The 20,791-nt window shown below is 38.9% G+C and overlaps 1 protein-coding gene across 16 annotated transcripts in view; it reads left to right on the top strand.

Annotated features, from left to right (window-relative positions):
* The window catches only part of itpr1b (inositol 1,4,5-trisphosphate receptor, type 1b), a 75,114-nt gene that overhangs the window by 43,282 nt on the left and 11,041 nt on the right, over nt 1-20,791 (top strand). For 10 of the 16 annotated variants that reach the window (XM_067505584.1, XM_067505591.1, XM_067505588.1 and 7 more), the window contains 11 exons: nt 5,497-5,680; nt 5,870-6,132; nt 6,887-7,087; nt 8,295-8,405; nt 8,950-9,045; nt 9,118-9,252; nt 9,654-9,761; nt 10,214-10,445; nt 15,014-15,136; nt 19,859-20,034; nt 20,447-20,611. In XM_067505584.1, the coding sequence (XP_067361685.1) occupies nt 5,497-5,680; nt 5,870-6,132; nt 6,887-7,087; nt 8,295-8,405; nt 8,950-9,045; nt 9,118-9,252; nt 9,654-9,761; nt 10,214-10,445; nt 15,014-15,136; nt 19,859-20,034; nt 20,447-20,611 (1,794 nt within the window). The remainder of the gene's footprint in view (nt 1-5,496; nt 5,681-5,869; nt 6,133-6,886; nt 7,088-8,294; nt 8,406-8,949; nt 9,046-9,117; nt 9,253-9,653; nt 9,762-10,213; nt 10,446-15,013; nt 15,137-19,858; nt 20,035-20,446; nt 20,612-20,791) is intronic. The other 6 variants (XM_067505590.1, XM_067505599.1, XM_067505594.1 and 3 more) reach the window with 2 other exon arrangements.

Consider the following 20,791-nt stretch of genomic DNA (forward strand, 5'->3'; position numbering starts at 1 on the left):
CAGGCAAGCACGTCATCACCTTCTCAGAGCCAGCTAGGTATTGCTATAGCAACGCTTACTCTTTGCAACCCTCACAACAAGCAGGTTAAGAGAGGAGAGAGCTGCTGTGTTTGCAACTGCATTATTTCACCTTAGCAGGGTGCTGTGTGTGTGTGTGTCTGTCTGTCTGTCTGTCTGTCTGTGTCTGTATGCATGCTTGTGAGCTGTCTTTCATCTGTGAGTGTATTTTCTGGTTTTGTGGTTTGTGTGTGCGTGCTCTTGTGTGTTGTCTTGCATAAACAGGCCCGTTGCATAATAGTCTCTTATTTGCATAGTGTCATTACCTGACATGGCCTGACTTCCCAGAGTGTACACAAAGGCACTCACATGCCTCCTGTTACATAAGCTGTTGCCTGCCTAACTGGATGAATGAAGCCCTGGGTAGGCCTAACATTGCAGCCGGCCTTTTAATTAGGTCATGCTTTGCTAGTCTAAAGAGGGCAATAAGAAACACAACCCTTGGTGGAGCAATACAAAAGATTTCAGTCGTTTTGTACTTTTTCCTGAGGAAATGCCACTTCCTATACCTAGGGTTATATCCACACATCTGACTAGGTGATTTGAGCTGTCATTTCATTTGCTGATTGATTGATAGGGCTGGGCTGATGTAGATGTGTTTTTCTCTGAAAAATAGGCTGTGGCATCAAAAGTTGCACTTGCCATTTATCTTTTGTGTGCAAAGTTTCTTTCTTGTTTTCTTGATTGTAAATGTATATTAGAGCTGTCAACCACTAATATCAGAATATTAAAGGGTGATTAGGTTGAAAATAATAGCTGTTAGTCACAGCTGTTGTATAATCTGCCTCTGAAAATCTCTGAATTCATACTGTATATCTGACTCCAACTGTGACAAGGCTGTTTTCCATTTTTACATTTGTTGGCGGAAAAAACTGAGTGAAATTGATAAGCTGAAGACTTCATATGAGAACAATGCACTATTATAGTGAAGCTACTTTTTTCAGAATTTCGGTCAGGTGTTTTTTACCCTTCCTTTGGCATTATACAGGAACAAGTGAGCTTTTTTCAAGGATCATGAATGCTTCAGAGTGACTTTACAACATATCAGCAGATGCATCACATTTCCCTGTCTTACATAACGACTGGTTGCCTGTCCCCTTTTGAGGACAAAAGGGTTCTTGTTGTTTAAATGAAAAGCAGGACAAAAACATGCCCACAGATTTCTCCAAGCAGTCAGTTAGTTTTGAGGTCATCCCGGGCCATAGTCTAGCCAACAAAACATCTGAGAATAAGCAACTTCAAGAGAGAGAGATAGAGTTGTTAGTTGGATGCCGAATGAGATCATATGTAGCCTAGAAGTGGACTTTATATGGCAGCCCTGGAGGAGACTTCTATTAGTGAACACAAAAAGAAACGGATCAGAATTGAACTCTTTTACTGGTTTGAGTTTTGCACAATGTAAACGTTTAACCCAATAAACGAAACACAATTTCTTCACTTGCCAGAGTTGTTTATGTGCTGGGCGTAATGATTAATGATTTCATCATGACCCCACATGCAGGAACATCAGTTGACTCATGAGCGAAGTTGCAGGATTCACACCTTTCTTATTTATCATTTTGTTGCTTCCTAACTGAATTTGTTGGGCTGTCTAGTCACAGCCACAAATATGCTCGAAGACTTTAATTTGGGGCTAAGAGAAGGCTGCAGCTTTAGGCAATGGCACAAATTGTCTTGTTTTGTCCTTGTACATGTAAAATGTCTTTCATTACATAAAACAATTATAGCCATAGCTGGGCTAAATACCATCCATGTTAGTACAGTCCAAAACCAAGCTTCAAAAACTGGAAATCTCACCCTGCACACTTATCAAGAATTGGTTTTAATGCAAATGGAACATACATTTGAAGGTTAGATAAGCATTGCTTATTAAAAATAATTTTATTGTGGTTTGCATAACACATCATCTCTCAAAGGCACGTACAGCTATTAGTGTAAACCATCCCTGACACCTGTAATGTGCTCACTTACTGATGTTTAGAATCCTATTTCCTCTTTTGCAATACAGTACTTGAAGTAACAACAAAAGCTTATATAAAACCTGTAGTTTGGTGATTGTTTTTAAACACAAGATAACATACTGAATTTTTGCCAAGTGTTGGGTAAGAGATAAGATAAGACTTCAGTGATCCCACAATGGGGAAATTCCACTGTTCCAGCAGCAAAAAAAAAAAAAAAAAACCCACCAGATATCGCACCTCACATTAAATTGAGTATTGCACAAGAGCACAAAAATAGGCTTAAAATAAGTAAAGTCTGGTAATTATTGACACAACAAAAGATATTAGTTATTTACATTTGACATAAATAAGCTAAACCTGCTTAGATCATCTTGTCCTAGATGACATGTGTTGCAGCACGTATGTGCACATTTTTTAGGTTGTTGTTCAGTACTCTGTCACTGCTATTGTAACTTTAGAAGACAGTTGGCACACATATTATATCATAGCGTAAAACTACATTCCTCAATGCTCATCTGCACATGCCATTAACACGCGCGCACTTACTCCAGGATATACTTAGAGGTTAGAAAGCTTATTCCAAAAACAGCCTTCAGAGTGTGTGTTATGTAAGCGAAGTGTGGAAGCTATGCCCCTCCCAGTCCACCATCCATCTACTCAACACTTTCTTCTTTCTTCATGACCTCAGATCTCTCACTGTCACAGGAGCAAACAGGTGCCACCACTCAGCTTAAAAGTTGTTGTGGCACACCACTTCCCTCAGCCCCCCCCCCCCCCCCCCCCCCCCCACCTACCCCCCCCCTTCTGCTCAGTTCGTGTTCCACTTTACAGCTACCTCTTGGAAAGCTGTAAAAGGATTCTGGAAAGTGAGTTTATAGGCATTAGCGTCATCAACGTACCGGCTCTTTTCTAACTACAAACTGTGTAGGGGATTCTCTTTTTATCTTCCAGTTTATAGCTTATGGAAGTTTAACTATTTTACTAATTCTATCCAGTCTGTTAGAAAATGATCTTTTGGTTGTTAAAGTCACTGGATACATATTAGACTTTACTTGGCTTGTTAGCTGTACAGCGAGTTGAACACACACACACATGTGTAAGTAAATTTCACTTTCATTTTGACCTCTTATCAGACAGTCTCGTTGTAGATTCAAAAGGACGGTCGCTGTGGTTAAAAGCTGGGCGGTGGCACGAGTATGCCTATGAAGCCCTCCAATATGCAGCACGATGACTTTGCCACTCACTAAGGTGTCAGGCTGGAAAGGCGGGACATGGATAACAAGAAAGGGAGAACTGGTGTTATAAACAGGTCTTACATAACCAGCCCGTGTTGATGCCAGGAGCAGGGGTGGCAGCTGACGAGGAAGGGAGAGAAAAGTGGAAGTACAGAATAATCAGAAAGGAGGCTCTGTTATGCCACCTTGTTAAATCTGTAGAATGGAGTGAATTATGACTCATCTAATCTGACTGACAGCAGCAGGATCAGCAAAGCTTCCAGGAGTCTTGATAGCACTGTAGTGGGACACATAAATGTAAATCTACACCACCTTAGGGTAAAGTTGTTAAGCATTTTTTTTAAGTGGTGATACAGCATATTTTCAATACAATCATATTTTATTCAAGCTTCTAAAAGGGTCAGAGTAGGCATTTCAACTATTAGTGCTTGATGCTTTTTTGGTAAACTATAGACACATTCTAGTTGGATTAAAGAAGCCTTGAGGTTTTGATACCCAGCCACTGTCAGATTCCATGCACACAGTGCAGCAGTTGTTGCAAGCAGTTGCTTTTGCTTTTCAGCATATATGACAGACAAGTGTTGGATCAGTGAAGAAATTGAGTTTTTAGGGCTGCAGTCATGAGATGTAATTAATTTGGTTATATTGTAACGCTGCTGTCCTGGAGCTGTTGTTTCAGTCGGCCTGCTTACATAAATTTCTTAATCAGATCACTATCAATCAGTGACCCTATTTTGTCAATAACATGACAAAATAGCTTGAAAAGAAGCAAGAAGGGATTGAATAAAAAAAACGGGGAGGAAAAGGACTCTGATTTATTCATTAGGCATCATGCATCCCTCCTGACCTGAGTCCATTGAAAGTACAAAGTTGCATATTTTAAAAGATTTTTTTTCTATACAGATCTCATTCCTGCGCTGTGCAGTGAGTTGCAATGAGAATGCAAGAGTTGAGCTGGAAAAGAGTATTATATAACGGGGTTTTTAAATCAACCCCCAGATCTATGAATGTGATAAGTACCGCTTTCTTGCTGCATCCCCCCCGACCTCCAAAACAAAAACTCACACACGCACACACACCTCTCCTGCCACTTTTGGACCCTTTCTCCCACAGCACACACTTACACTAGGGTTGAGAAGAAGGGCAGGGTTTTTATCTCCCTCTCTCTACCTCTCACCCTTTTGTGGGCTGATGTAACAGGGTTAGCGCCAAAGTGCTGTGTGCCCTCACTGTAACCACTCAGCTGATTACAGGTCTTATGTAAGGAGGGATTGTCGAGAGGAAAATGGGACATAACAAATGAGCCCGTTGCAGAAAAACAACCGTCTCATGCATACAAGGCCTTTAAACAACACAGTTGCAATTTATATTCAGTAGGTCCAAGGGCTTGAACCTTTGATTCCGCATCTCTCACTCATGCTGGAGCACACCTTACCATTACGTAGTTGCAGAGTTTTTAAAAGCACACATTGTGATCTGCTGCATTCAGACAAATTAAATTTCCCTTCTTTTTTTTTTAGCAACACAACTGAGCCTAATTCTATGAATATAATTCTGCAGCTGTGTGTTTACCTGCATGTGCAAGCATGTCGGTTTGGCACACCTTCCTTTTTGTCATGCACACTTTTACAGTTGGTACATGTGAATTACAGTGTCCCCAAGAGCATGAGAAGTGAGAGTAGAACTGGTTGTTTTTTGTGTGTGTGTGCATGTCTGGCTACTTTTGAATTCCAAATATGTTTTTCATTTTTGTGGTGGTTTGCCTGTTTGCATGTTTTTGTATATGCCACAAACATGCTAGACCTAGGGGGCAGAGAGCAGATGATCTAAGATCAGGTGAGCTTGGGGAAGCCTTACAGCATGTTTTCCTGCCCCTGTAAAAGATGGGGCTTATGTAACCTCTGCTAGCTGAACCTGTTGCTCTCAGCACTGTGTAGAAAGTGTAAAAGTGGAAGAAGTGGTTGCAAAATGTTATTACTGTAAAACAAAGGTCTAACTTTGAATACCATATATCAATAGGAAGTTTGACAAGAACCTTCCTTAGTAACGTTTAGGCAAGTGCTGGTGTTAAGATTAAACTTGGGTACATTGATTCAGCCTTTTGACATAAGTTTAAAAAGGAAGAGGTCAGAAAGTGTTGTGTAATTGCCACTAAATTATTCATGACCAATCTAAAGTGTAAGACCGATTTTAGTATATTTAAAAGTGAACACAATGTCCTCTGTGTTCATGATTTTGTTCAGCGGTCATTTTACCTTCGTTTGACGGGGGACAACAAGTCTGAGAAATTCTTCAAGGTATTTAACGAACGCATGAAGCTGGCCCAGCAGGAGATCAAAGCAACTGTGACAGTCAATACTAGTGATCTGGGCAGCAAGAAGAAGGATGAGGAGCCGCCTGATAAAGATGCACCAGCACGCAAGAAAGGTTAGAGGTTATTAAGACAAGATAATATTATGTTGGAGATAGGATAATACAAGATAATAACATGTTTCCATGAAAAGAGCATCTATGCATCTTGATGATTATAAAAATAATGCGACTTGTCACTTTTAAAATGAACTTGATAACAAACTGATTTATGTTCAATTGTTTGTGTTTAATACTTGTGGTTAGTCAAGGACATACCAGTGGTGGCAGTGGTGACTGAGGAGGTGAAAGAGCAGCTAGTAGATGCCTCTGTTGTCACCAAGAAGGCGTTCACAACCTACCGTCGTGAGGTCGAAGCTGAAGAGCACCAAGCAGTTGCTGATGGTTCTCCCGTCCCAACTACTGATAAGGGTCAAGAGGAAAGCGAGATGAGTGTCATCATCACCATCATGCAGCCAATCTTACGCCTTATGCAGCTTCTTTGTGAGAACCACAACAGAGATCTGCAGGTCAGCCATTACCCCGGCTTGTTGACGTTATAGAGTTTTCGTTTTGCCTAAATCCCCCCACCCCTTTTTTGTGGCCTATGACATCGTAACATTTCCTGACCTGTGTTCTGAATTTCTACCGTACTCAGTTATACAGAAATGAAACCAAGTTGAAAATAACCACCATTTGCAGAACTTTGTGATGCAGATGTTTCCATATCTGGTTTGTGTTGTTCTGGTTTCACTATGAGGAGTGTGTTGTTGTTTAGTAATGGCTGGCTCCAGCAGCGCAGACTTTCTTCTTGCACTGATTCTGTTTACACCCAAACCAGAGACGGCCCTCATTAAATGATAGTTGGACCCATCCTTTGTCTGTATAGGTGCAAGATAATGATTTACTGCTGGCCATGCAGCACAGATGATCAATTCAGTTTATCCCAAAGACTTCACAGCAGTAATTGTCTGACTGTTGTATAGGTTTACATACTTAAAAAGAAGACTAAAGTAGAACTCGCCACCCTTAAGATATTTTGTTCTTATTTACAAGAAAGAAAGAAAGAGAAAATGGTGGATGGTGTGATTTTGGTTTTTGTACATCATTTCTCTAACCCAAGATCACTCCTAACCAACTTTTTAACTCGGTGGGTCATCATGTCTCAAACCTTTTACTCCCTTGTTGACAAATTGATCACACTGCCTGAAGCCAATGCAAGAACATGAGTCCTATGACAGGATATACCCAGTAGGTCTTTACATGTTCTCCATCCATCTCCAGAACTTTCTCCGCAACCAGAATAACAAGAACAACTATAATCTGGTGTGTGAGACTCTTCAGTTCCTGGACTGCATTTGTGGGAGTACCACAGGAGGACTGGGGCTGCTGGGACTTTACATCAATGAGAAGAATGTAGGACTCATCAATCAGACTGTGGAGAGCCTAACTGAGTACTGCCAAGGTCCCTGTCATGAGAACCAGGTGATCAATATACACAAAAAACAAACTCACACTCACACACAGATGCAGATTTAACTACAGTGTTTGTTTAGTTTCCAGTTTGCCTTAGTTGTCGTGCACCCAACTGTACAATCTGCTTTTTCTTTACCCTTTTTCATTACATATGTTTGTAACACTATAAAATTATTGTCATTTTCCAGAGCAGAAGACCATTTTTACTATTATGACTAACAGAAAGCTCAGCTGCTAAGCTGAAGTTATGCAGTCACTGATCTTTCTTCAACAGTGCAACACCAGCCTTATCTGGGAAGTGTGCCTGTGTTTGTTCTTGGCATGGATTAGCATAGCTTGGTCTTCTCACATGATGGTGGCATTCTTTGTTCCTGCTGATGTGGGGTCATTCTATGCCAAGTCTGAAACTGGCATGACTAAAAAAACGACTGTCTAAATGCAGTGGTTGTTGAACTGATTTCAATTCCCTTACACAAGGCTACAAGGGGCCAGAACCAGACAAAGTGCTTTGTACGTATCCACTGTTAAGGAAAGGTGGTTTATTAAATGGTTTCAAGGCACTTGTTCCAAACTACTCTGGCTGCTGTAAACTGTTCAGTTTAATGTGTGTCAAATATTTGTCAAAAAATAAAACTGTATTTGTAACTACAAAGCCAGTGTACATAAACCTTTACCAGCAGTCATGAAATGTAACCTGTCTCATTAGCACATGGTTTTGACATGATTGATAAGTGAAATATTTTAGTCCGTATGAGAAAAGACAGAAGAAATAGGAGCAATTTAATACTAAAATGCTGAAATCTTGTCTTAGAGGTCAGCTTGACAAAGGTTTCTGTTGGTGTTCATATTTAGAAAATACTTTTTTCTTACAATTTAGGTATTTTATCTAACTACCAGTTTATTATATTGCTCTCCCCTTGTTTGCAGTTTAAGAGTTTATTAACTGGTGGAGAAAAGTCTGAAATTGACACTGACTTTTATATTTATTGATTAAGGATTTCTTTACCTGGCCATAACTGAAAACATTGCTGTGTTTAAAGAGGTGATCAATAAATCTCCATTATTATATTTATATTTTTTATTTTCCATCTAGTGTCAGTTTGTTCACTTTAGTTCTATCTTTTGTGATTCTACGTCTAATAATGTTGCTGCTGGCAAAAATGAGTCCTATGGTATGTCTAGACTTTCATTTACTTTCATTTAATTCCTTCATCAGAACTGCATCGCCACTCATGAATGCAATGGTATTGACATAATCATCGCTCTCATCCTCAATGACATCAACCCTCTTGGCAAGAAGAGGATGGATCTGGTGCTAGAACTCAAAGTGAGTTATTTTTGGTTTATTCAGTAAAGAAGGAAAAAGAAAACCTCATACAAATTTGTTTGACTTCAGGGAGGTATATTTTTGGCATTCATTTGAAAAACTTTGTTCTTTGTTGACCACATATTACAATGACCTGTTTCTGTTGAAACGCTTTACAGCATAAACACAAGACATCCATATAGTGAGAAACAGTACAGAAAGTAAGTGCCAAATATGTTACTGATGGTAGCGCTAAAACAATCCTAATGAAATCTAGTTAATAATTGTGCTTGTGGTCGCACCCTAGTGTCATGAACTATTTGGCCAGCTGAAATGAAGACAACATTCTATAGAGCTCATCAAGCCATAACAGGAAATTTAGAATCAAAGTTGGATGAATATACACCTGTCAATTTGACATAGAGCAAAACAAAAATATTTATGGCTTTTTATAGCTTTTTTCCACTCTTTAATAGTCCTTAATTTATGGCCTTTGTTCAGTCAGGAATCTTGAATATCAGGAAGAGAAATGGAATCTAAGTTGTTGTTTTTTTTTATTTTATAGAATAATGCCTCAAAGCTGCTTCTTGCAATTATGGAGAGTCGCCACGACAGCGAAAACGCCGAGAGGATACTGTACAACATGCGGCCTAAAGAGCTGGTGCGTGAGACCCAATACAAATCGTCCTATTTTTACTAAGCAAGTGATATCTGACAATGTGTGTTCTTGCAGGTAGAAGTGATCAAAAAGGCCTATATGCAGGGTGAGATAGAGGTAGAGGAGCCGCAAGAGGGGGAGGATGGAGAGGAGGAGCACTCTGCATCACCACGCAACGTTGGTCATAATATCTACATTTTGGCACATCAAGTAAGCCACTAGCTATCCCTAACATCAGAGTGTAGTCTGACACATCCATGAGCACACACTTTAGCATATGCATGGACCTAGAGCATTGTAAATGGCCAAGGGAATTTTTTAGCTTTACTGTTACTGGAGGTTTCTGTCGGTTCCTGTAACCGCTAAGACAAATTATACTGTACCTGTCAGTCCACACTCGCCAACTCTTTTTTTAGCCCTTAGGCTGTCCATATCTTAATAGTGTGTCTGGTCCAACTATCATTTCTATTGACCACAGCAATTATAGTTATGCCACACCAAATGTCAGTCCACACCTTACTGTCCAGTGATTGAGTGGACAAACCATAAATACACTAATAAATAAAAAACAAATGCAATGTAATGTGATCTGATGGTCTTTGTTATTTCAGTTAGCTCGTCACAACAAGGAACTACAAGCAATGTTGAAGCCAGGGGGGACGTATGGAGAGGGGGATGAGGCCCTGGAGTTTTATGCCAAACACACAGCTCAGATTGAGGTCAGTTGCTGGGTTTGTGTCTGAATAAGCTGTACTTACAAAAAATATCATCGTTGTCAGATGCTTGCTTACGGAAATGTGAGTTATCTGAGGATTGTAACCTTTTCTGAAAAACAAATTGACTTCAGGCATGTAAGAACATTTTTTTTGGCCTGCTTCCGAATCTCATCATGTGCCTTGACATAAGGACGTGCAGCTTTCGCATGTTTGCACATTTTTTTGTGTTTACTCAGTAAGACAATTGTTCATTGTCTTCTGAACTAAAGTTGTTAGTTTGCTTTATCTGCCACCATCCTAAAGAACACCTTTTTTTTTTTTTTTTGTATTGCAGATCAATTCAATAACAGTCTGTAAAAACATTCAGTCAGATCAGCCTATGTATATGATCTGCGCCACAGTGCACTGTTATTAGTGGCTGTTGTGTGTGTGTGTGTGTGTCTGTATCCGTCCAGATTGTCCGACTAGATCGCACCATGGAGCAGATAGTCTTTCCTGTGCCCAACATCTGTGAGTTCCTCACCCAAGAGTCCAAGCTGCGTGTCTACTACACTACAGAGCGGGATGAGCAAGGCAGCAAGATCAACGACTTCTTCCTCCGTTCTGAGGACCTCTTCAATGAGATGATCTGGCAGAAGAAGCTGCGAGGTACTCAAGAGGCTACTGGTAACACAAACACAGTTCCCTGTGCGTCTTTCTCCTCAGCTCTTTATCTCATAGTGTCTGCTTTACATGCTTCCATCTTGCATCCCTCCAGGCACTTAAGGACCCCTCTGAAAGGGACACTGATATTAAAACCCTGTCTCACCCACACGTGCACACCCACACACACACTTTATGTTAATTCTGCACAATGGCATCATGCATTACCAGGAACTGAAAGCAGAATTTCCCTGCAGTCTGGTAATTCCCTAAATCCGTTCAAACTCTTCCTGCACTCCTTTTGGTGATTAAAAACCCTGACATACAGCCCAATAAGCAATAAAAATTATATTTCATTATTTAAAATTGTAGTGCATAAAATGTAAAGCATCATACCAAGCCAAAAAATAAGAGACTCTCAGACAGGTTACAGTTGTGCAAATCAAACTCTCTCAAACTGTTAAAGTGTCATTACAATGCATAAATCTGGTTTGTATTAATAATAAGATTTTTTCTTATTTTCCTTTTTGAAACTTTTTTGTGACTATGGTTGGCAGTAAATACATAGTGATGCAAATTATTCCGTTTTAAAGTCACTTCTAAAATCCTAAATCACTAAGCCAGCCTGTCTGAGAACATTCTCCTTCTTTGGTGTTCCCACCAGCACTACTCTCCTTGGCAAGTACGAGGAAAACCACCCGTTCTTACATCCTTGTCACAGACTCAATAATTTGTTTCTATACTAACTCGACATAATATTTGAAGCCAAATGTTATGTTTCCTAAAATCTGAACCCTGGAGGGATGTAACTGGAAAGCATCATATCACCTTATTTAAATGACATTGTAGTATAACTTAATTACAGGCTAAGATGGGACAAGATCATGTACTAATATTTTCTCACTGTTCCATGACAGAGATGTATTGGATGTTTTTACGCAACAGTTCTTAAATAGTAGAACAATATTTCATAAATTCCCATTTTTTAAAGATTACTGTGTAAGATTGTTGTCTTTTGCCTTTCTGGGAATATCAGGGGAAGGCAAAAAAAATGTCTGGATGTATTTCATTCATGAAGATAGTTTTTTTTTTTTTTTAGCATACTAATATTAACATGCAAATATTTCTTTGTTTCTGCTGTGAACAATTAATTTAGAGCTCAATCTGTGACGTGGTCAGAGTGAATGATGGATCTGCTGGTGTTTAAAAGTCCACATGAGTGCAGAATGCTGTTTTGTCAACAAATAATGGGTTGGATTGAGCTTGAAGCCTGTCTTCACTCTTTGGTTATTTTTAAGTGAAACTATAAACATGGCCAGGAAAAATAGCAGAGATGCATCTTATATTTCGAGGATCCTTTGCCTTGGAGTCACATTTAATATGTGGATTTGTCTGTATGATACTGTATGATCTTCTCCAGCTGAGTTAGCAGGATGCTCCAAGTCTGTTCCATCTTAATTGTAATAATGGACCTGCATTCATCTACAACCCCAATTCAAAGGATATTGGGATAATGTGTAAAACGTAAATGAAAACAGAATCTAATGATTGGCACATTTTATCAACCCATATTTTATTCTCAATAGAATATTGCAACAAATTTTACTATTTCATGGAAAATATTAGCTCATTTCCAATTTGTTGGCAGCAACACATCTCAAATAAGTTACAAAAGGGGCAACAAAAGGCTGGAAAAGCAATCGCCAAAAATCAGGTCATTTAGGTCAATTGGCTACAGATCAGTAACATGACTGTGTATAAAAGGAGCATGTTAGAGAGGCCGAGCCTCTCGAATGTAAAGATGGGCAGAGGTTTATCAATACTGGAACAATTTCAGAAGAATGTTCTTCAACATAAAATTGTGAAGACTGTGAAGATCCCACCATCTACGTGGAATGTCTGTGCGCAAGGCCAAAGGTCAAAACTGAATGCACAAGATCTTCTGACCCTCAGGCAGCACTGCATTAAAAGCAGGCATTATTCTCTACTGGACATTACTGCATGGACACAGGAACACTTTCAGAAATTACTGTCTGTGAACACAGTTTGCTGTGCAATTTGTAAATGTAAGGTAAAACTGTATCATGCAAAGAAGAAGCCATGTGTGAACATGATGCATAAATGCAGCCGTGTTCTCTGGGCCAAAGCAATATGGAAATTGTCAGATAAATCAAAATTTGAAATTCGTTTTGGAAACCATGGATGCCGTGTCCTGTGGACTAAAGAGGAGAGGGACCATCCAGCTTGTTATCAGCGTACAGTTAAAAAGTCTACATCTGTGTTCATATGGGGGGCATTAGTGGCTATGGTGTGGGCAGCTTACACACCTGGAAAGGCACCATCAATGCTGAAAAGTACATAGAGGTTTTAGAGCAAAATATGCTCCCATCCAGACAACATCTCTTTAAGGGAAGGCCTTGCATATTTCAGCCAGACAGTGCTTAACCACATCCTGCATCCATCACAACAGCATGGCTTCACAGGAGAAGAGTCCTGGTGCTGAACTGACCTGCAGTCCAGACCTTTCACCAATAGAAAACATTTTGCACATCATGAAACGAAAATCTTGCATCAAATGCCCAGGACTGTTGAGCAGCTAGAATCCTGCATCAGACAGGAATTGGACAATATTCCTCTCCTCAAACTCCAGCAACTGGTCTCCCCACCTCCCAGACTTTTACAGACAGTTGGTAGAGGAGAGGCTACACAATGGTAACACACACCCTGCTCTAACTTTTTTGAGATGTGTTTCTGCCATCAAATTCAAAATGAGCTAATATTTTTGGACATTTTATTCAAAATGTCTCAGTTTGTCTCCGTTTATGTTCTATTGTGAATAAAATAGGGGTTGATGAGATTTGTAAATAATTGCAGTTTTACACATCATCCCAACGTTTTTTGAATTGGGGTTGTTCCTGGCAGTTTGAGGTCAGGATTAGTCACACAGCCTTAACTTCTGTTATGACACAAATTTGCTAGACACTAATTAAGGCTCATGCATGCGATACTCATGCAGGCCATAACAGGGTTTCCCTTTCAGCAAGGCAGGTCTTTGGCTTATTCTCTGACAGCTACGTCAGTTAAGCAACTTCTCTTGTTGTTTGGTTTAGGAGCATGTTGTGGCCTGTCCCACGGTTAAGCATGAAGAAAGATGGTTTTCTATAAAGTGAAAACACGTGACAACAACCATCTTTCTCCTATCTGAATGAATCAGCACAGCTGGAGACCATATTTTTCCGCTGGTGCTAACCGCTTGTCATGCATATAGTGACTTATGTTGATAAAAGTCCCCACCCTCAGTTCTTCTTTTCTAATTAACAGCTGGCCTCAAAATAGTGCTGGCCATGACACTGGTCTCCTGACCAAATTAAATAAATTTAAAATGAATGCTTTTTTTTTTTTTTTTTTTTTTTTGGCACCCAAAACACCGAAGTCCCCAGTTTCAAATCACCATAATATTCCAACATCTAACTCTAAAGTGTTCAATATTAAAATCTGTTTGAATTTCACAGAACCAAAAATAATATAGGTTTTCCCAGAGTTATCTTTCTAAACTAAGCAGAAACTAAAATGTTAATCTATCATCACAAAATATCAAAACAAATTATCAATTATGTTTTCTGTCAAGTGCCAGTGCAGGACGTAACGTGCCCTTTATGTAGCAAAGCACAAGCTAAGAGGGTGGAGGTTTGGATGGTGAAACTAATTGTTTTAGTGGCCTACCAAGCCTTTAACCTTTTATATTTTACTATGATCTTTATTCAAATTCAGCAAAACTATAACTGCAATACACAGATATTACAGAATTTTAAAACTTTTACCATTTTAAATCAGTTTGATATTACTAAATGTAGGGCTAAATACCATACTTTCATTCTATCACACTAGCTGAATTTAGTACAATCAAGTATCAACAAATGCTCTGTCATTCAATGCCTAAGGAGCAAATCTCATCCACATCATTGAGCCAATAGGCATGCAGCGTTGTATTGTTTACATTTTTTGTTTTAGTAAAAATATTAAAAAATGATTTTAACAATACCCAGCTCTAGTTGTTAGTTTGTTAGATGGATACACTAAGCTATAATTCAATCTAATCTAAAACTGTAAATCCTGCTTCATGAAGGTAAAAACTGCTTTCAGTAGAAAAAAGTGCTGGAAAATGAAACAAAAGATGGCATAATGTCATTTTACTTTGGAAATTTTAAATCTGCTATTAAACATGGGAGTAAGTATCAAAGTTAAAATATTGGTATCTGCACTGGTCCTAAGTGAATGTAATCTGGGGTTTTCCAGAAATGGCATTGTCTTTGTTTTTTGGCTCTTAGTAAGGTGTCTATATTATAACGCAAATTGTCCCAAGCCTTGTTTTAACTAAGACTGCAAATAATTGGATATCATACTGTATTTATATGTCAAAATCTATGTGTTTTATCCTCTTTTATATGAAATGAAATGAAATTATAATCTATCATTCTGTGTTTTACTTTTATTGCAAACTGAACTGCTTTGTGAAATTTGTGAAAATAAATTGTTTGGTGTATAGAGTCTTCATGATTGTAGGATGCTGCATTGCTCTCTATATTAATTAGCTACATTAATTTGTCCTCCAGCCCAGCCCATTCTATACTGGTGTTCCAGAAACATGTCATTCTGGAGCAGTATCTCCTTCAACCTGGCTGTGCTCATGAATGTGCTTGTGGCCTTCTTCTACCCTCTGGAGGGTGTTCGTGGAGGTCAGTCACCTTAAGCCTTTCTTTCCAATTCCTTTAGCTTTTTAACGCTCATAAACAACAGATCTCTGTGTGTGCGTGTGTGTCTGCGTCTTTAACACAATTGATTGTGGCTGTTACAGTGAAGGAAATAGGAGGTGGGGCAGGAATCCATGAATTTCCAGAAACCTGGCAACGTTGAACAATTAAAGTGGAAATAGGTCATGGATTTCACGCTCTTTATTTTAGCGTTTGAAGCGATTGTGTTGTGTGAGACTTACAAAAAAGACCCATATGAACTATTAGTTGTACTGTAATTGTCTTGAAAGATATAGAAACCTTATTTCTGATACGTCGAGAAAAAGAGATACTGTCTCCCATGTTTTATACATTTCTGAAACCAATAAATTGACAGCCACACCTACTTGCTACAGTAGTTACCAGATCAAAGCTCACAGATACTTTCTCCTCTGCTCTAAACACAATGAACTTAAATTGGCCTGTCATTTGCAAATTTTAGCTAAAAGGGGATTTTCACAGATTTATACATAAATTATGTTCACAGGCCTTGCAATGCTACTGCATTCTATGTATGAAAAGTGCTATTTAAAGCCTTGTTTCCGTGTTTTTTTGGGGGGTAAAAACATCATAAAAATCATCTAATCATAGCAGGTCTTAGTATTACAAACAAAGCCTCCAACAGACAACAACATACCCTTAATAAAATGAAACCAAACAGAATTAAAACATGTGGGCAATACTTAAAGTAACCCCTTTACTGCTTCCATATGATTTAAGAAGTTGCAGCTAGTGCTGCTAATTATCAGCCATTGTTTAATTGATCATCAGCAGGTCTGTAGACCGCTAAAAAAGCAGAAGTAATGGTAAATGGTCTGCACTTATATAGCGCTTTTCTACCTATTGGCACTCAAAGAGTGCACGAAGTTAAGGCAGTTTGCTGCTCTGGAGCCTTCAGGTGTGTGTTAGTACAATTTCATGGAGCGAAAGATATAAGCAATTGTCTTAAAGAAGCAATTGCTGCTTCACATCAATCAATGGTTAGAAAAACATTTCCAGAGAATATGGAATTCAACATTCTACAGTAAGAAAGCCATCACGACACTTCGCAGTCTTACCAGAGTTGGACATCCCAACACTATTACCCCAAAGTCAGAAAATGCAATGTTTGGGCTTGATGCCTAGCACAACGTTTAGAGAAAACCAAACACACAATTCCAGCAGAAACATCTCATAACCACCATCAAGCTCAGCTATGAAGGGGCTGTATTGTAGCCACAGGACTTGGGCACCTTGCAGTCTTTGTATGGGCCATGAATGTCTCTCAATGCAAGAGTGTTCTGGAGGAAAATGAGGACATCTGAATGAAAAGAGGGGGTACTAACTTTTGCTCATGACTTTAAATTGCCTCAGATGAGCTCACCTTAGGCAGTGTCTTTTGGAAGTACATGTTTGAAGATGAGAAAATTCTGGAAGTTTGGTGTTTAAAAAGGAGTCCGCTTACGAGATCTTTTTAGATCTCCTACAACTGCAGGACCCCTCTATACAGTGCACAAATTTGGAAATCCAAAGTAATGATGAACTACAAACGCTTACTCAGTCACTTGAAAAGTGAAAAGAACTGAATTGAGATGCATTCGTGAGAACATTTGTTTTTCTGCTTTACACCCAAACATCGCCCAATGAGGCTTAGGATTTGTAATAACACATTAGGTCAACTTAAAGTTAGATATTTTATCAGTTTTAAGCATGCACAGGACTTTACAGAACACTGTGCTCCCGTGCCTGTGGTTTGGGTGTAGCCTCACACCTTTCTAACCAAAGTTAGTTTCACCACAAGTGGATGTGTGATGAGAATCTAATCCTAGCTAAAGGTTTAGATCTTGAATTGCAGTATGATCATAAAAGCCCAAGTCAGATTATCTCTTCACTTGGTCCTGACCTACTAAATGATTCTTTACCATTCCTGAGCTGTACACTAAAACAGATTAACATATTAAACGATTTCTATTGTTTTCTCACACTGGTTTTGGTTTGAGTAGTTTTCTTCTCAATATCTATCACTTCTGGTAATTAGGTGTGTGTATGTGTGTTTTTATGCGCAGACGTAAATACTGTGCTTTCCATTTAAGGCCAAAATCTAGCAGGAAACAAAATACTATGTCACTGCTGACTACAGAACGTGAGATAACACTGAAAGTTACACCTACTTGATAAGAAGAAACACAAGGAACACAAGCCCTTTTGAAAAAGGGGTAACATGTTGGTACAGTTACAGTGACACATTTCAATCTAATTTGGGTTTTATCTAACGGCTTAAAACTACAGCCGAGGTATAGTTTAATTATTTTACACACATTCTAGGGCACTGGCCATCAACCTAATCCACCAAGAAGCGGGTTTTTCATATTTTCTGTAATATAATTCTGTATATAAATTCAAATACTCTGTTAAATTAATTTGATTACTAAAACTGCATCCACTGCATCTTATTCTTCGTTCAGATATGTAGTTGCTTGACAGTATCAGTTACTAAAATGAGGTCAACCTGGACCGTAGTTTTTTAGTTACTTTTTTCTGACTTAAATGCTGTTTTCAAGTGGTAGTTATGCTTAGGGAAGTGTTCTATTATAGCAACTTTGTTGGAAATGCTCAAAAACCAAACAGATGCTTTATGTCAATAAAAAATCTATAATTTGATGTGATTAAACCCAAAGTTCATCGAAATAACTCTGCAATCATACAACCATCTTGATCACATATGACACAAACATAAATCCAACTAAAATCTAAGAATTACAAAGCAAGGACGGGGGAGGCTCAGCTTTTTAACAGTATTGTACATATTTGAAATGTTTCCACCCCCCCACACACATCAGGTTGTGTATTATGGACCAAATTTGCAGATTTAAGTGGGTGTAGAGTCAAAATGCATAACAGATGACTTTGCTGATGTCTAGGCAACACAAATTACTGCCTGATGGGAGTTTTCTATTTTTCCCTTCCACAAATAAACAAACAACAAAACGTGAGTGTGTTTATACATGCAGTTTCATTTGTTCTTCTTTTATGCCTGTATTTTTTTTTTTCACTTCTTCTTGAGGGCAGTATTTGTAAGGATGTGTAAAGCCACAGCCATTAAGTACTCCATTGTTCCAGTGCAGAGTAGCAGAGAGAAGACACACATTGTGATTCGCATAAACTTTCAATTGTTCGGTCTGGGGTCAAACAGCGCAGTCCCTTTTGTTTGAACTTCCTCACAGCGGTATTAAAGAGACAAAGGCTGTTAGCCAGGGTTTCGAAACTTCAGGTTTTCAATGTCAAAGGTCTTTTGAGAGCAGCAAACAAACAAAACTATCAGTGTAGGATGGGTTAAGAGATGTTTGCTTAAGTCTGAACACAGTTGCCAAGTGAAGTTATTTAGCAGTTATTTACTGGTAAGTTGCACTGTGGTTATTATTTAATGTCTACACAAATGCATAAACATACTCTGTGTCTTGAATTCATATGAGCTCAGATGTTAATATTCAAGCCAACTTCTTTTAAAGCTTCAATAAACCAACCTACTACAGTGAACTTCATTTGGGCATGACAAGCATTTACTGCAAGTTTGACATTAAACCACTTTTATAGCTGTAAAAATATGCTTAATTTGCAGATTGTATAGACTAAAGTCCCCTTAAATCTTATTGTATCAGCTCACTCTCTCACATGTGTGTCAGTAGATGTTTCCTCTCTGTGGTTTGTTTGAAGAGAAACTGTGGTTGGGAACTTTTCCCAGTAGTGCGCAGATGTGTAGAAGTCCCAGAAAAAGCACCTTAAATAACCAAGTTATAACTGTGGTTTAATTTTACTTGCATGTAAAAATGCTGTTAGTTGTGTTTTGAACTTTGGTGTAGTTAAAGTTGTTTAGTGTGAAAATCACATTCATATACTTTTGCTGCACAGTGAGCTGCTAAAAGAGATGAATGGTTTGAATGGACACTGTAAGTGTTCAGTCTGGGTTGATCCTCAAGTCCAAGTTATTGGGTGGTCTGGGACAATGCAGTACCCAGGGCCATCTCCAATGAATTTAGCTCATACCAATTCTATTTTTAGCCAGTTGATTTAGTTGGTCAGTTTCGTAACAAGTACCTGCCATGCGGTCGGCAAACGGAGAGGCAAGAAGTTTCTTTCGGTGCCTTAGAGAAAAGATAAACATACTACAGCCTAATGGCTGTGTTTATGTCTCAACTCAGAAGAATTAATATTACCATGTTAATGCATTCAGCCTAGCATTAGAACATCGCACTGAGGTTTAACTTTACTACACCTCATTACACAGATGTATTGTTAAAAGCTTTTGCGCAGCTGTCATGGCCTTGAAGATGCAGAAGCTCAAGATGAAGAAAAACTTAACATTTCACATCTCCAAAGAATATTATTCTGATGGCAGGAATTTTGTTCTACTAGTTGTATTTATAAATGATTATTTTACAAAAAAAATGATAAACTGGAGTGATGTAGTTTAAATTAACTGATCCAAACAAACTTTTTTTTTTTTTTTAAGTGGTCAGTTGAGTGCCAATAGGTAGAAAAGCACATGCCTTTTACCATTTACCATTAGGGGACTATGACAAGGCTCAATCCTTAATAAAATCCTTAATAAGCTACCTTCTTTCTCACATGGTAGAAAGAGTACAACATATTCATACTACTTAAATCTACATTTTACTTCCTCACCTTCAGGTACCCTGGCGCCCCATCTGTCTGCCCTGCTGTGGATGGCCATGCTTGTATCTCTGGCTATTGTCATCATCTTGCCTCAGCCTCACGGTATCCGAGCACTCATTGCCTCCACCATCCTGCGCCTGATCTTTTCTGTAGGGCTGGAGCCTACTTTGCTCTTGCTGGGGGGTTTCAATGTAAGTGTGCATTCATATGTTCAGAAAGGCAATAGGAATTTGTACTGAACTAGCGTGCCATACCAGATCCAGATATGATTTAAACCCGGGAGATGGACTGGAATATGCCTTGGTGGAAGGCGCGGTCACATGCCAAACGTGAAATGTCAGACTTATTTATAAAGGAGTAAAACGTATAGTGAAATCACGAAAGCAACCAGGTGTGTAGTGCCATCAAACAGGATTTCAAGTTCAAGTTGACACGGAAACACACTGGTTATACAAGCTGGGGTAGCTTTATAGCTGCTAAGAAAAATGTCTTTTATACCTGTTGTGTGCGGATGCGTGAGCATGGGAGACTCCACACTACTGTGGCTGTCAACCACATCCACTTTGAAATGCTACGCTGTATGTTATCTCTGTTGTTCTCCAGTTATGTAATAAGGTGATCTTCCTGATGAGCTTTGTTGGAAACCGAGGAACCTTTACACGTGGCTACAAAGCCATGATCTTAGATGTGGAGTTCCTGTACCACCTGCTCTACCTGATTATCTGCATCCTGGGGGTCTTTGTGCATGTCTTCTTTTACAGTTTGCTGGTATGTTAGCACACACTAACGCATAACACTAAAGCAACCTTATATCCACATTTACACACAAGAACAAATTTGATATATAATGCATTTAGTCACTACCAACCTCATTTAACCATGGAGATTCAAATAAAGATGACTGTCCAATCAAACAATAGTTCCTTTATTAGCCCACATGCTAACATT

The sequence above is a fragment of the Channa argus genome, chromosome 5 (genome assembly GCF_033026475.1).
Source record: "Channa argus isolate prfri chromosome 5, Channa argus male v1.0, whole genome shotgun sequence".
In the NCBI taxonomy this organism is placed as follows: domain Eukaryota; kingdom Metazoa; phylum Chordata; class Actinopteri; order Anabantiformes; family Channidae; genus Channa; species Channa argus.